Source organism: Arvicola amphibius, chromosome 4 (genome assembly GCF_903992535.2).
Source record: "Arvicola amphibius chromosome 4, mArvAmp1.2, whole genome shotgun sequence".
Taxonomy (NCBI): Eukaryota; Metazoa; Chordata; class Mammalia; order Rodentia; family Cricetidae; genus Arvicola; species Arvicola amphibius.
The window spans coordinates 105,203,565-105,219,450 of NC_052050.1; the positions used below are offsets into that span (position 1 = coordinate 105,203,565).

The following is a 15,886-nucleotide window of genomic DNA, read 5'->3' on the forward strand; positions in this document are numbered from 1 at the left end:
TTACCCTGATTTCCTTGGGCCAAGGTAGGGGCTCCGTGGGTAGTCATCTTATCCTAATTAGTGTGTCTCTGGGAATAACCGTGTCGCCCCCACCTGCTCTCTCAGCCCCACCCTCCTGCGTGCTGTCTGTGGCTGTGGGGAGGTCCCAGGGGTGCTGGGAGGGGAGGTGGCGGTTGGGTGGCAAGCAGGGCGGGCCAGGCTTCCTGTCCTCCTCCAGATATAGGGGCCTCCACTCAGGGCTGGCGGAAGTGTGGGGCCTGTAGCCTCCCGGTGTTTACCCTGTGCCCCAGGGGCCCTGGCCCCCCCGCGGTGCCCATCGGTGAGTTTGACCCCACCACCCATCTTTGTCACCTCAGAACAGGAAGGTGTCCCACAGCTGTGGGCTCAGGTCTGGGGTCAGCAATGGCTGTCACTTCCTAGGCCAGGTGGCAGCAGGCAGCATCAGGGCCCATCCTTGGTACCGCTTCCTGCCACCCCAGGTCAGCCTTTCAGGGGTTACTGGGTGGAGTTCCGGGCAGCCAGGTGGGCAGCTATGGCCATGAGAGATGGCGTCTGACATGGGGTTGGGACGGCTGGCAGTGTGAGTTGATGTGTGTGGAGTTGGGGACAGCAGGGGTGACTCTCAGTGGCTTGCATGTGGCGGAGGGGAGATGGGGGAGCTCTGGTGACATTGATGACTTCCGGGACCAGAACCCATTACCCAAGAGCCTCTTCAACCTGGCAGCAGTTTGTCTGGCCTATCGCAGATGGCCACCACCTCCCCTGTGGCTCCCAGGCTTGTGCGGGTGAGGGCCTGGCCGCAGGGGTGGCCGCATTGCCACGCAGGTGGCAGGTGTAGGGGACTGGGTCCTCTGTCCTTCAGCACATTTTAGGGATTCAGACAGGCTGGGTGGATCCCACAGGCACCAGGACACAGGAGGAAAGGTGGTGTAGAGGCTCCAGGCTGTCTGTCACTGTAGTGCTTGGGAGACTGAGGCAGGAGGATAGACATGAGCTCGAGGGCAGCCAGGGTATAGAGTGAGATCCTGCTTCAAGAATCCAGTGAAGTTCGAGGCCAGCCTGGTCTACAAGAGCTAGTTCCAGGACAGGCTCTAGAAACTACAGGGAAACCCTGTCTCGAAAAACCAAAAAAAAAAAAAAAAAGAAAAAAGAAAAGAAAAGAAAAAAAGAATCCAGTGAAACAAAAGACAAGCCAGTCTGGCCGTTTGGGGCTTTCCTCCCTACAAAGGACCTTCTGGAAGCCTCACCCAAGCAGGGGTGGGAGGGCAGACGCCTGTCCCTGGAAAACTCCTATGCGTGCTACAGGGCCTCAGGAGGAATATGCTGCCGTGTCTCTCCCGGTGTTCTGCCTCTCACGCTGCGCTGGGGGAACTGCCATGCACAATGACATGCAGCTTGAGTCCCTGAACTCTAGAGGCTGAGGCCAGGTTGGGCTATGGAACAGAAAACAAAGGACAACTAACTTTTAGTGTTAGGTAAACTGAGGCTCAGGGCTAAGTGGGTCCTCTCCCAGTGGGGCTAGGACAGTCTGATCCTGTGGTCAGCTGGCCCTGTCTAGCCTGTTGCTGGGCCTCCTAGACTTGGGCTGTCACCAAGCAGCCCGGCAGCTCATCAACTATGGATGAGGATACCAGCTCCTGTGACTGCCCAGCCTTGACGTGCCAAGGGTTCTGCTCACCCCTCCATGCCGTGGGCCCCACCCTACGCAAAGTGACCTGAAGTCTCCAACAAAACCGTTCCTGGCTTTTCTGTCTCCTACAGATGGAGAAACTGAGGCACAGAGCTGAGTGACTTGGAGCCAGGTGAATGGTAGCTTCTGAGGGGTGGTTGAGACCCATGGAGCTCCTGACCTGGGTGGGGGAAACTGTCCATGACCCTCTGGGGACCCAGTACATCATGTCTTGACTTTCCCCACTGTTCCAGACACGAAATCCATTGTCCCTTCCTGTTGTTTGACCTTGGGAAGTAACTTCCCCTCTTGGGAAGTGACTCGGTTTCCCTACGTCTGAAATGGACTAGACCAGTTCTGTCTAGAATTCAGCTCATTCACTACCACTCTGGTCCTTGCCCACAAACATCCCTACTTAAAACCCCTCCCACCACGGCCCCTCCATCCTAGCCCCATACGACTGGCCCAGGCTGGCCATCTCTGGTGGCCTGACCTGCTCCTGCCTTGGGCTTCACTTCTTTAGCCCTCCCCACGACAGGGAGGGAGGGTGGAATTTCCCTGTTCAAGCCCTTGTTAGCTATGACTCAGAACCTCAAACTCACCTCTCTTTCCAGACAGATACTAGACGGAGGCCAGCAGGATGTCATATTTTGGGGAGCATTTTTGGGTAAGACCTGCTGCTACTTCTGCTTCCTTCTCAATTTTAGTGCTCTTTTTTTTCTTTTTTCTTTTTTGTCGAAGGATCCCAAAGGGCTGTAGGGACTTTTATGATCAAGGGGAAACTGGGCAGCTAGAAGTAGAATTTAAACATGCAGACAAAGGTACCTTGACCTCGGCGAGGAGCACAAACTGTAACACTGAGCATCAAGTCTGAGAACAGTGCAAAGCTGGGTGTGGGGTACATACCTGAGATCACAGACCTAGGGAGGCTGAGGCAGGAGAATGGCCAGCTACACAGTAGCTGTTTCCACAAATGGCATGTTCCAAAGCATGCCTTACTCGCACCTGGGACCAAACTGAACTTCCCAAATCTGGGCAAGCCATCAGGGGAAATTCCAAATTCTATGCCCTTTTTTTTTAATCTTGGAAATTTTTGGGGGAGAGGAGATCGACTCCCCAATCTCTGCCCTGTTGGCCACCTAGGCCTGCTGCAAAAGGGGTCTGGGCTGCCAGGGAGGCAAATCGTTCAGCTCAGCCCATCTCAGGGCTCCCCACAACCCTGTTTGCAGTAGCCCTGAAGGCCGGTTTCTAGGATGTGTAAAAGCTATTACAACCACAAGAAACACCCTGAGTCCATTTCAGAGGTGTGACACTTGGTGTTACTCAAGGACCAATGTCCCCTCCGGGTTGCTTGGGTAGATAACTGGGGAACCACCGAGGATGCAGGAGCAGCCCAAGAATGGGAGCCTGGAGTCTAGGAGGCATCAGGCTGAAAGGTCCCTTCCTCCCCAGCAGGCCCACAGCTTGCAAAGTGGTAGCTGGTTGCTAAGCAACCGGTTGCCCCTAGCAACAAGCCCCATTCCCTCCCAATCTCCCTCCCCAGCTGGGACTCCTCTTACTTGACTCTGCTTTCTTAAAGGGCCGACTGTCCCTTGCCACCTGCGGGGCTCAGATTCTCTCATGGCCTCCGAATGGCTGTGTGACCCCCCAGTTCTCTGGGCTGTCATTAGAACCCCTGGACTGCAGTGGCAGCTCAGAAGACACTCACATTTGGGAGCAGTGGCAGTAACTCCTACGGGATTGCCAGTGTTTTATATTCCATGTGGTTTGAAAACGGGGGAAGAAGTCAATGAGCCAGGAGAGAATAGAAGCCACCCCAACTTCCCTCCCATACACACCCCAAGATAGCGCAGCTGCGAGGGCTCAGCCCTGAGTCAGGGTCCTACTGGCTCAGAGGTTCTCCTCGGCAAGGGGCTGGTCAACCAGCCTCCATTTTTCTCAGGAGGTTCAGCAAATGAATGAGAATTTTGTCTTCTGGGACATGGATGTGTGGATGAGCTGTCAGACTCCTTTTCTGCTAATTCCCTGCTAGGGATGGAGCCCAGTGCCTCAAATATAATAGGCAGGGGCTCCACCCCTGAGCCACGCCTCTAACCCCTCACTGGGGGATTCTAGGCAGGGGCTCCACCCCCTGAGCCACGCCCCCAACCCCTCACTGGGGGATTCTAGGCAGGGGCTCCACCCTGAACCACGCCCCAATGCTTAGGGGTGCCCAGTTCCTTTGAGACCAGTCAGGGTCGGAAGCCTAGAGAGCACTGGGGAGCCACGGCAGATGCACGGGCAATAGAGGGGTGTGAAGCCGTGATAAAGGAGCCATGGCGGACATACAGGCCCTAGAGGGTATGAAGCGGTGATAAAGTGCTCTTTGGCTGTCACCCAGAGGTTCTGATCAGAGACACAGGCTCTGGACAACTCTCCTCAGACCCTCAACTGTCTGCCCACTTCGCTAAGGCAGACAGTGCTGAGGGCTTGCCAGGTCTGGGAAACCGGCCAGCGGTTGACTCTGTGTTAGCCCCAGATAATGGCCTGGGCGGCAGTGCCTGGTGCAGCCTCACCCGAGGATTCCCAGCAGCGGCAGGTGGGCTCAGTGGGAGCCGTGTGGAGACCTCGCTATTACCCAGAAGGCCTTTGTGTCCAGCGGAGTACCAGACACATCTTGCCCGTGAAGCCGTTGTGTGGCAGCTGCTGCCCATTGCCACCATTTGTCGTATGAGAGAGAAGGGCTCAGGATGGTGCAGCCACCATCCTAAGTAGCCGGCGCACTTCAGTTGAAAGAGATAATATATTCTTCTGGTAGGGTGGAGGCTAGAGCTCTGAGCAGCCGCGGATCTGTGGAATGTGGGGAAGCTGCTGGGGCCAGGAGGAAGCTGAGCTGAGGAGAGGATGGGGACGGTGGCAGGGACATTCGGACATAAGGCTTACCTGGGTTTTTCCTGCTTTGACTTGGTTGGAAAAGTACTTGCATCACAAGCAGCAGGATCTGAGTTCAAGGCCCCAGCAGCCTTGTAAAAAGCTGGCATGGCAGGGAGGCAGAGGCAGGCGGAGGGCGATAGAGGAAGACCCGTGATGTCAACCTCTGGGCACATAAAGGGGCACCCAGGAGAAGAAGGTAGAGCCTTAAAAATGCAGAGAAAGTCCCAGGCTTCCCACTGGCCAGGGGAGAAGTGCAGCCCGCCAATCCAGTTAGGTCTCACCCCCTCTCCGCAGAAGGCCTGTCTCTGTTGCTAGGCAACCTGATGTCCCTTTCTGCCTTCTACATCTCTTCTCTCGTCCCTTACAGGGTGACAAAAACCATGGCTTTGAGGTCCTCTACCATTGTGTGAAGCAGGGCCCGGTGGCTACCAAGGAACTGGCTGATTTCATTAGGGAAAGGTGAGGCACAGGACACGCCCACCCCGGGGCACGCCCACCCCGGGCACTCCCACCCTGAGACACGCCCCTGGGCACGCCCACCCTGGGATATGCCTACCAGGGCTCTGGTTCACAAGGTCCTTACTGGGATTCAAGGAAGGATCCAGGGTGCAGATCTCCTGACTCCGGGAATCAAATGACCTAGGCACCTCAAGGTCTCCAATCCCAAGGGACCATTTCTGCCTCAAGCCACCTTTTGTTTATTTTTATTTTATTTTCTATTTTGTGGAGGGGTTTGTGCTCATTCCATGACACACATGTGTAGGGCAGAGGACGGCTTAGTCAAGCTGGTTCCTTTCACCACATGGGTTTTGCAGACTGAACTAAGGTAGATCTTAGACTTGGCTGCAAGTCTTTACCCACTGAGTCATCTCACTGGCCAGCATGCACATTTTAAACCGTGTTCCAGGGGTCTGTTACCTCCTCTACTGAAAATAAGATCACATACTCATGAGAGAGGGTTAAAATCCTGAGTCCTGGCATCAGAACTGGAAACATGCGTGATGCAGGCATGATGCATACCCCCATAACCCCAGTACTATGGCGAGCTGAGGCAGAGCTACCACGAGTTTGAGACTCGCCTAGGCCACATATACAGACCATTAAAAAAAACTAAAATTAAAAAGATTACTTAAGGAAAAACAAAATTATCCAATCAGTTTCCAAAACTTTGTTTTGAGAGCAAGGTGTAGAAATGGGGGTAAACTGAGGCAGAGAAAGGCCTGTCTTTGTCCTTTTTCCGATCCAGGGCCAGCATCGAAGAGACATACTCGAAGGCCATGGCCAAGCTGGCCAAGCTCGCCAGCAATGGCACCCCGATGGGGTGAGTGCAGCTGGGTGTGTGTGGGTGGAAGTAAAGGCGACCCGGGACCTGAAGGACTCAATTTCTGCCAAGTTCCCTGTCAGCAATGACAGCTGTGTTGTGTGAGGGCCCCGGGGGTATCATACACTCTGGACTCTGCCTGTCCCCAGGACCTTCGCCCCGCTCTGGGAGGTCTTCCGTGTGTCCTCGGACAAGCTGGCGCTGTGCCACCTGGAGCTGACGCGGAAACTTCACGACCTCCTCAAGGACGTGCTGCGCTATGGCGAGGAGCAGCTCAAGGCCCACAAGAAGGTAGCAGCCGCTCTGGCAGGCAGGCAGGGGCCCTGGGGTACTCAGGACCCCAGATGGGCGTGTGCACCCACTTGCAGTTTAAGAGTGTGTGTGGATGAAACTGGGAAAGCATGCTTAGGTGCCCTGCCCCGCCCCTCACTGGGGATTCTAGGCAGAGGCTCCACCCCTGAGCTACGCCCCCAGCCCCTCACTGGGGGATCCTAGGCAGGGGCTCCACCCCTGAGCCACGCCCCCAGCCCCTCACTGGGGGATTCAGGCTGTCACTCCACCCCTGACCCAAAGCCCTTCCCTGCTTTTCCCTAACTACAGTGCAAGGAGGAAGTTCTGGGCACTGTGGATGCAGTGCAGGTGTTGGCCAGTGTGGGTCAGGTCTTGCCAAAGTCTCGGGAGAATTACCTGAGCCGCTGCATGGACGTGGAGCGGCTGCGCAGAGAGAACACCAGCCAAAAGGAGATGGACAAGGTTTGTTGGCCTCCTGACCAGAGAGAGACAGCATGTCCCACAGCGCTGGGCACTAAACTGTGAGGCCATCTCCTGGATTTCAGAAGATGGCTTGGCAGGGTGGTAAAGCCACCTGGTGGTCCCCATGGCGACTCACACGGTCCTCTGTCTATGATTCCCAGGCAGAAACCAAAAGCAAGAAGGCAGCCGACAGCCTGCGACGCTCTGTGGATAAGTACAACGCTGCCCGAGCTGACTTCGAGACCAAGATGCTAGACTCGGCCTTGGTAAGATCCTCGCCCTTAGGCGGCTGGTCCCTACACTCCCTGCAGGGGTGCCCTGTCCTCAATCCCAGGGACCCGAGGCAGGAGGATCAAGAATTCAGGGTCATTCTGGGCTATATATCAAATATAATGCCAGCTTTGGCATTCTGAGAAAAAGAAGAAGTTTTCATTTAAACAGATTTACTTATGGATTTGTCGTTGAAATTGAAGTTAAAGTATCCTCAAAATATATAGGTTGGTTTAATTTAGCAGTTTTTTTCTATAATGCAGTGTCTGTCAGCAGTGTTTGCCCTTTGCTCATCAGCATTCAAAAAATTCAAACTCAGCCAAACACCATGCACGATCCAGACGCCCGAGTATTTTCCACCTGCACATTGTGTATTCTTTTTATATTTCTTTATTATCTCTTTAAAGACTGTATTATTTTAAAACTATTTATTTTTGAAAATTTGCATCTAAGCTTGTCCGGAGGTCTTTAGCAGTCTGGGCCTGGCTTTTTGTGTGGGTATCTGGCTGCAGGAGCTCCCTGACAACGGGTTCCCCGTAGCACATGGCGCCGGGGGCTGCCTCTGCCCCTTACGATGGGTTCTGGGCAGAGGCTGCCTTTCCAGAGGGCATTGGCCCGAGAGCAGGGTCACTGCTCCACCAGTCCCCAAATAATGATATGGAGACTTATTATTAATTACGAAGGCTTGACCTTGGCTTAGGTGTTCCCAGCTAGCTCTTATAACTCAAGTCATCCGTGTCTATTTATCTATGTTCGTCATGTGGCTTTTTACCTCTCTTCTCTTCTGTATGTGCTACTTTCTCTACGTCTCACTGACTAATCCTGCCTTTCTTCTTCCCAAAGTTCCTCTCTCTGCTCAGAAGTCCCGCCTGTCCTCTCCTGCTAGCTATTGGCCATTCAGCTCTTTATTAAACCAATCAGGTGTCTGATAGATACATCTTTATTAGTGTAAACAAATACCCCCAGCAACAAGGGTTTGCTACAGGGGCGTCAGGCGTGGCTGGATCCAGGCGTTCCAATGGCGTCATTAGGATGTCGTCTCTGCTGTTGGTTGTTGGTTTCTAGGGACCTCACTCCTAGGCTGGCAGAGGACACACTGGGGTGTTTGTGTGTGTACAAAGAGTAGCTGCGTCTCTGATCCAGCAGGACCACTTTTTTTTTTTTTTTTTGAGACAGGTCTCACTATGTAGACTAGGCTGGTCTCGAACTCAGAGATCCTCCTGCCTCTTCCAGTACTGGGATCAAAGGCAGACACATGGGGGCGGGGAGGTTGGGGGCAGCGGTGCGCTTTTAACTTATTGCAAAAATCCGAATGCGGAGTCTCAAGCTTCCCTAAGCCTATCAGAGCTGGAAGCGGGACTGATCTGATTGGTCAGCCTGGGTCACATGCCCTTCCCATCTCAGCGCTTTCAGGCCATGGAGGAGGCCCACCTGCAGCACATGAAGGCCTTGCTGGGCTCCTATGCGCACTCCGTGGAGGATACCCACGTGCAGATCGGGCAGGTGAGGATAGGCCCTGCCCTCCTGTCCCGCCCACCGAGGGCCCACCCCTCATGTCCTGTCCCCTACCAGGTGCACGAAGAATTTAAGCAGAACGTGGAAAATGTGACGGTGGACATGCTTCTTAGGAAGTTTGCGGAGAGCAAGGGCACCGGCCACGAGAAGCCTGGTGAGTGACGGCGGGGCCTCCCTGATCATCGGTTTCTTCTTTGGAAAAATGGGCTGGTGGCAGTTCTATATCCCCTAGCCCACGTAGAGAAGGCATCTGATCTCACATAGTACCAAAGGCGTTATGAGAGCGCTGCTGGGAAGCTCGGCGGTTCCTCCAGGAACCAATGCGTACAGGATGGCCTCGTGAGAGCCGAGGGAAAAGCGGGCCTGGGTCCTTTGCTAACGGCTCGGCTCCCAGTGAGACTATAGTCGCGTGTCTCTGAGCGCTGCCTCATCACTGAAGTGGAGATCACAATCCCCTAAATGCTGGCTCGCTGTGTCCCCAGACCCAGGTGACCAGGAAAGCCTTCCTCCTTGCCGGCTTGAGGTTCAGTCTCCCCTCCATGGCTCCCATTTTGGAGCCCGGTGCCCTGATATCCCTGCCAGGCTGATTCTGCTCCTCAGATGCCTTTCTTTTTGACCCAGGGCCTCTGGACTTTGATGCCTACAGCACAGCTGCCCTGCAGGAAGGCAAGTACGTCTGGGCCTGGATGCCCAGGCTAGACCAGGGGTGTGGGAGGGGTTCTGAATAGAAAGGGGGAGAGCCTTCCAGAGGTTAGCATGCGCACCCTCTATCTACAGCAATGAAACGCCTCCGAGGAGCCAAGGCCTTCCGTCTTCCAGGACTGAGCCGGCGGGAGCCCCGAGCCTCTGTGTGAGAAAGTGCTCCACCCTGGTCCAGGCTAGCCCAAAATTCTGCCTCTTGCTCCAGCTAGCATAGAAGTTTCCTATGGCACTCTCCCTATGTCAGACCAGCCCAGGATCACTTCAGTCTGGGCTAGCCCAGAAAGATGTCTGTCCCAGGCTAGCCCAAGAGAGCCACTCCCCAAACTAGTCTGGAATTCTTCCTTTCACCCAGGCGGTCCAGACTCTGCTTGGCCCATTGTAGGTTGGACATGGTCCCTTCCTTTACCAAGGCTAGCTCCTCATCTGCTCTGCTGTTAGAGGCCATCTCTGACAGCTCCCTCTAAATGCCCCCCACATTCTCTCTCTCTCTCTCTCTCTCTCTCTCTCTCTCTCTCTCTCTCTCTCTCTCTCTCTTTTATTTTCTGAGACAAAGTTTCTCAGTGGCTATGGAGCCTATCCTGGAACTCGCTTTGTAAACCAGGCTGGCTTCGAACTCACAGAGATCTGCCTGTCTCTGCCTCCCAAGAGCTGGGATTAAAGGTGTGCACCACCACTGCCCGGCTTCACATTCTCAAAGAAGCCCCAGGGTCCCAGCCTATGGGCTAGCTTGGGGACGACATGGTGGGCGTCCCTTCTGCTGGCACCAGACACTCACCTCTGTTCATTTGTCCCCAGTGACTTCCTGGAGTCTGATTCGGGGGTGAGTATTGTGGGGGAGGGGCAGAGGGTGGGCAGGGCTTGATCTTCAAGGCCTGAGGAGGCCAGAGGGGCTCAGGGTGGGGCTCAGAATCCGGTCTGGCCTCTGTGGTCCCCCTGTGAAGGACTAAAAGCTCTACCGTGACTCAGTTTCCCCTTGGATTTACCTCCATCCTGGAGCAAGACAAAGAGTCATAAGGGACCTGACTCTGCCTCCCCAGGTTCCTCCAGAGGTAGACGAGGAAGGCTTCACTGTGCGCCCTGATGTCTCCCACAACAATATCCTGTCTGTGACTGTGTCCCCCTGGGGAGGGCCAGGCCCTTGTCCTGTGTCGGGGGTGAGAGCCGGGCAGTGGGGGTGCAGAGACTGGTGAATCTTGGAGTGTGAGCCCAGTTGGTAAGTTCCAGGCCAGCTGGGGCTATGTAGAGAGATCCTGTTTCAGAATAAAGATGGACAGACAAGGTGGGCTTTTATGGTGGTATACCCAGGAGGGCTTCCTGGAGGAAGGGCATCTGTGTTGGCCTGTAGTGGCTGTATAGAAGCTCCCTTGGTAGCTTCCTGAGCATCAGGACCTCCGTGTGGGGAAGTATGGTCAGATTCAAGACTGGCTCCTTGACAGAGGTGCACCCACAGCCGAGCCTCCACGCTTCTCCTCTAGCGACTCTGATTTTGACGACGAGGAGCCTAGAAAGTTCTACGTTCACATCAAGCCTGCCCCACCCTGCACCGCGGCCTGCAGCTCCGAGGCTGCAGCAGCCCAGCTCAGGGCCACAGCCGGCAGCCTCATCCTTCCGCCAGGCCCAGGGGTGAGCTGGGCAACTGGGACCGTGAGGGGCACTGGGGCCAGCATGCTGCAGCTGGGCCTTATTTTGGTTGGTTTCTCCCTTTTTCCTCAGGGCACCATGAAACGTCACTCGTCGCGTGAGTAGCCTGGCCTGTCTGGGTTAGAAGGTGCCCTTGGAGGGGAAGCGGGCCTGGATGGCCGGGAACTGGGATTGCTCACCCTCGGGCTCCTCCTCCACCAAACAGCTTCACTGTGGGACTAACGGGAGCTGCATGGGCAGCTGGGGGCAGAACTAGAGCCCTAAGCTGCTGTCCCCTCTGTCCATGCTTGTCACCTTGGGCGTCTGTCTGACAAATGCCAGCCATGGTCCTGGTGTGGCAGAAGCTCAAGCCTCTGTCTGTCCTAGGGGACACTTCTGGGAAGCCACAGAGACCTCAGTCAGCCCCACGGACCGGCAGGTGGGTCTCGCGGGGACATAACTGTGCAGGCAGATGGGCCCCGCCTCCCGCTTCCTCAATCCGAGGCTATTGGACACTTATGAGGCTCCTGCTGTCTACTTGTATTGTGTTGGGCATGGGAGGCCTGTGGACACTCTAGGAGCTTTAATTATGGATGAAGCTGGCATGTCACCCAGTGCTCAGGAGCCTGGGCAGAGTGAGACCCTGCCTCACCAAACATGGGGTCAAAATGCTTCAAAGCCTGGTCTTAGCATGGTGATGCAGGCTGCGCTGGGTGGGTGATGCAGGCTGGGTGCGCTGAAAGACTGTGGGAAGGCCTCAGGTGCCAGACTCGGCCCTGCCCCTGTCGCTGTCCCTAGCTGTGCTGAGAGGCCGCCGGCCTCGGAGGAACCACTGCCCAAGAGCCTCTTTGGGCCGCCGCTGGAGTCAGCCTTTGACCACGAGGACTTCACGGGTAGAGGGAGAGCTGGACAGGGCCCCACAGTGGGTGGGCCCTTGGTTGGAGGGGCATGGCTATGGGCGTGTGGAGGACATACTAATGTGGGAGTTAATATCTGGATGTGGGCGTGGAGTATGCTGACCACGCCCCTGGCCCTGCCCCTTCCTAGGCTCCAGCAGCCTGGGCTTCACATCCAGCCCATCCCCTTTCTCTTCCTCGTCCCCTGAGAACGTGGAGGACTCAGGCCTGGACTCTCCATCGCATGCTGCCCCCGACCCATCCCCTGAGTCCTGGGTCCCCCGGCCGGGCACCCCGCAGAGCCCACCCACCTGCAGGATGCAACACCCAGAGGCCAGGGGCCCGATTCCCCGTGCACCCTCGCCAGGCCCGTGGGGGCCAGAGGCAGGCGCAGGTGAGCCCAGCGGGTGTCCCTGGTAGACTGGGTGCCAGGTGGAGGCCTTCCTAGGTGGGACCATCTGATGGTCAAGCAAAGGCCCTGTGTCAGAAAGGTGGGTGTTGACTTGGCCATGTATGGTGCTGGAGTCTCCTTTTGGCCGTGGGGCTGGGAGTGAGCTGCAGCCAGTCGGGGTGCTGGAAGGATGGATGGGCCTAAGACATCTGTGGACTCCAAGTTTGAAGGAGGCATGGCTGAGCCCTGTGGCCGCTGCTGAATGGAGATGCCATCAAAATGGGCATCTTGGCCACTCAGGCTGCAGGGAAAACACCTGGCTGAGAGCCTAAGTGGCTGGGAGGGTGGGACAGGGAGAGAGCGTCAGGCTCTCACAGCTGCCACCCGAGGCCTGGTCACACTGGCGGGCAGCTGGCATCCATGGGAAAGAATCTGGTTCTTGGCGGAGCCAAGGGGGTGTGACAGCAGAGTGACGGAGGTCGAGGTGTGGCTTACCCCCCTCTTGAGCAGCCAGCAACGACACACACCCCTGTCCAACACACACCCCTGTCCGTTGCACCCTGAGCTCTTACCCAGAAGCCCTCAGCCCATTGTTTCTTAAGGGCTAATGCCCCAGTTCCTGCTAGAGCCAGCCCTGTACTGCCCTCATTCTAGACTCCACGCTGCCTGCTGACTCCACCCCCAGGGAGGGTCTGGCTGCACCACCCAGGAGACCTCGGTCCAGAAAAGTGTCCTGCCCGCTCACTAGGAGCAACGGTGACCTGGTGGGTGTCATGGTGAGGCGGTTTCTGTCGGGAAGGGGCCGCCCCTGTAGGCAGCTCTGGGCAGCTCACAGCCCCGATCCTCTCGTTCCCTGCAGTATCGATCCCTCAGCCCCTCCCCTCTGGGATCTTCTGCCCCCAGCACCGGCCTGGATCGGCCTGGCTTCTCCACTCAGATGGCACATGGTTTGTAGGGACAGTTCCCCTTGAGGCCTTGGATCCTCCTTTCTGGGATGCTGGTTAAGTGGGTGAGGCTTCCCCTGCTTCTGACCCCCATCTTCCCGCAGGCATCTCCCGTGGTCCCAGCCCTGTGGTCCTGGGATCCCAGGACACCCTGCCTGTGGCCACAGCCTTCACTGAGTATGTCCATGCCTATTTCCGTGGCCACAGCCCCAGGTAGGCTGTCACGCGGGCAGTGAGGCTAAGTGCAGGGTTAACCCGAGGGCATTTGATTGAGGTTAGAAGCCGGCTTGCCATCCCTGCGGTTGACGAAATGAGACCTTAACATTAAGCCACAAAGAATAGTGACCATTAGACCCTAAACCCAAGCTAGGGTTGCTCACAAAACACGAGTTATTCTGGTTTGAAATTCCCGGTGCCCCAGGAGTAAAAGGACCTAGGGAAGATACTTTTCTTAGCCCTGACTGTGTGTGGTGTGTGGGGTTCACCCTGCCAGGCGGGGATGGAAGAGCAAGAAGTTAGGTAGAGTGTGCTGGGAACAATTAGAGCTTCAATGGAGGCTTGGGTGCCAGGGGAACCAAAAGAGTGGGAAACGCAGAGCCCGGATCCCACATCCCGTGTTTCCCCGGCTCCCCAGCTGCCTGGCTCGAGTCACGGGGGAATTGACCATGACCTTTCCTGCGGGCATTGTGCGAGTGTTCAGTGGGACCCCACCCCCACCCGTCCTTAGCTTCCGGCTCGTGCACACAGCGCCGGTGGAACACTTTCAGCCCAATGCTGACTTGATCTTCAGGTGCCTTGCATGGGTGGTGGGAGAAGCTGCCAGGGGCTCAGGGTCTTAAAATGCCTGCAGTGCCTCCCGCCCTTTGCTCTGTGACGTGAGGCGGGTGGCTTTCCCTCTCCCACCCACGGCAGCTCAGACTGGAGTGGGGGAGCATTTCCTGAGGGATGAGGATGTTCTGTCCCCATTTCTGCAGTGACCCCTCCCAGAGTGACCCAGAGACGAAAGACTTCTGGCTGAACATGACAGCGCTGACAGAGGCCCTGCAACACCAGGCGGAGCAGAACCCCACCGCCTCCTACTACAACCTGGTGCTGCTGCGCTACCAGGTGGGGTGCTGGGGCGAGGCGGGGCGGGGCGGGGCGGGGCGCATGAATTCTGCAAGTGAGCGAGCGAGTGGTTTCTGGCTTCTGTGCGCTCTCCTGCTCCCTGCTGGCCGCACGGAATACTGCATGTGGTCCTAGTGGTTGCATATTGCTTGAACTGGACTAGGTGGATAGTCCGTGGGGGGACATGGCGATGTCGCCCAGCCACCTCTGTCTTCTTATCCTTAAGTTCTCCCGCCCTGGGCCTGAGTCAGTGCCCCTGCAAATGAGCGCCCACTGGCAGTGCGGGCCCACGCTCACGCGAGTCACGGTGGAATACAGCTACCGTGTGGGCGCCACCACGGTGTCCACGCCGCTCACTAATGTCCAAATCCTGCTGCCTGTGGGAGAGCCGGTGACCAGCGTGCGTCTGCAGCCTTCTGCCAGCTGGTGAGCCACCCAGTCCCGCTGTGAGCACAGGCCAACAAACAAGGGATTTCAGAGCCCTGGGGTAGCTGTGCCACACTGTAGCTTATTCACGGGTGGGGAAACGGAGGCTGCGCTGGGCAGTAGGTTAACAGGTCCCACACAGGTGACTAGGCTGCTGACCTATCTTCCCTTGCTACCAGGAGCACAGAGGAAAAGAGGTTCACGTGGAAGCTTCCAGATGTGTGTGAGGCAGGAGGTGAGTCACAGCTATGACGAGGGCTGCTGCGTGGGAGAAATCATGGGTAGGCAGCACTTGTTAAAATTGGGGATACTCTGGCGCACGGGACCTGAAGAATCCCTGTGTAGGGTTCTCGGGCAGGGTGGGCAGTGCTAAGGGCCTGCGACAGGAGCGCTTCCCTGACCCCTGGTCCCTCAGGCTCCGGCCGCCTGTCCGCCAGCTGGCAGCCGCAGTCAGGGCCCAGTACCCCAAGCCCCGTGGCCGCGCAGTTCACCAGTGAGGGTGCCACGCTGTCCGGTCTGGACCTGGAGCTGCTGGGCGGCGGCTATCGCATGTCCCTGGTGAAGCGGAGATTCGCCACAGGTAACTGCAGGGCAGGGCTGGGCTCGCAGGCCAAGTGCAGAGGAGCCCACGCAAGGAACCCACGCCAGGCCCCTGCTCTGTCCCCACAGGGATGTACCTCATCAGCTGCTAAGGTGCTCCGGGACCTCCTTCCCTCCCGCCCACTTCTGCTCTGCTAGCTCAGGCTGGACTCGGCTGAGCCAAGACTCCTCTCTCCTCCTTTCCAACAGGCCCGGACCTTTTAGTATTCTTTAAATAAACACTTTTCTAACAAAATAAAAAGGAATCCATGTTCCCGTTCTGTCTTCCAAAGCCAGACCACGAAGGGAAGGGTACTGGTACCCATAATGCATTTCATCTCCAGGGCAACGTGCTCTACCCTCTGTCTCTCTGACACTAAAGGGAGAGAGAAGTAGGTGAACCCCTAGAACAGCGATTCTCAACCTTCCTGTCTCTGTGACTCTTATATACAGTTTCTCATGTTGTGGTGACCCCAACCATAAAAGCATTTTTTGTTGTTACTTCATAACTATTCTTTTGCTTATTGTGAATCTTAATGTAAATATCTGGTACGTGACCCCTGTGAAAGGGTCATTCGACTCCCTCCCTCCAAGAGTTTGTGGTCCACCAGTTCAGAGTCATTGCTCTAGAGAGTTCTGAGGGATACACAGGAGTTCACAGAAGGGCAGGCGCACCATGAGATGCGGGCTTGGTGAGGCTGCCACAGGGCTGGAAGCTTGGGCTGCAGAGAAGGCTCTCCGCCCAAAAGGTCCAGATTGTGTTCCCAGCACCCCTGCGCC

General features: G+C 56.4%; 1 protein-coding gene across 1 annotated transcript; it reads left to right on the forward strand.

The window, feature by feature from the left end:
* Window positions 1-222: 222 nt before the first annotated feature.
* On the forward strand, window positions 223-15,324 carry Fcho1 (FCH and mu domain containing endocytic adaptor 1). The gene is made up of 28 exons (XM_038326755.1): window positions 223-319; window positions 1,762-1,802; window positions 2,284-2,336; window positions 4,950-5,041; window positions 5,829-5,903; window positions 6,053-6,194; window positions 6,504-6,656; window positions 6,818-6,922; window positions 8,331-8,429; window positions 8,499-8,595; window positions 9,063-9,107; window positions 9,219-9,291; window positions 9,939-9,963; window positions 10,181-10,238; window positions 10,588-10,766; window positions 10,857-10,881; window positions 11,151-11,202; window positions 11,562-11,656; window positions 11,811-12,053; window positions 12,705-12,814; window positions 12,910-12,997; window positions 13,099-13,207; window positions 13,629-13,784; window positions 13,969-14,101; window positions 14,328-14,527; window positions 14,707-14,762; window positions 14,943-15,107; window positions 15,197-15,324. Exons 3-28 carry the CDS (start codon window positions 2,310-2,312, stop codon window positions 15,217-15,219), a joined length of 2,625 nt encoding a protein of 874 aa, XP_038182683.1. The 5' UTR covers window positions 223-319; window positions 1,762-1,802; window positions 2,284-2,309; the 3' UTR covers window positions 15,220-15,324.
* The last annotated feature ends 562 nt before the right edge of the window (window positions 15,325-15,886 follow it).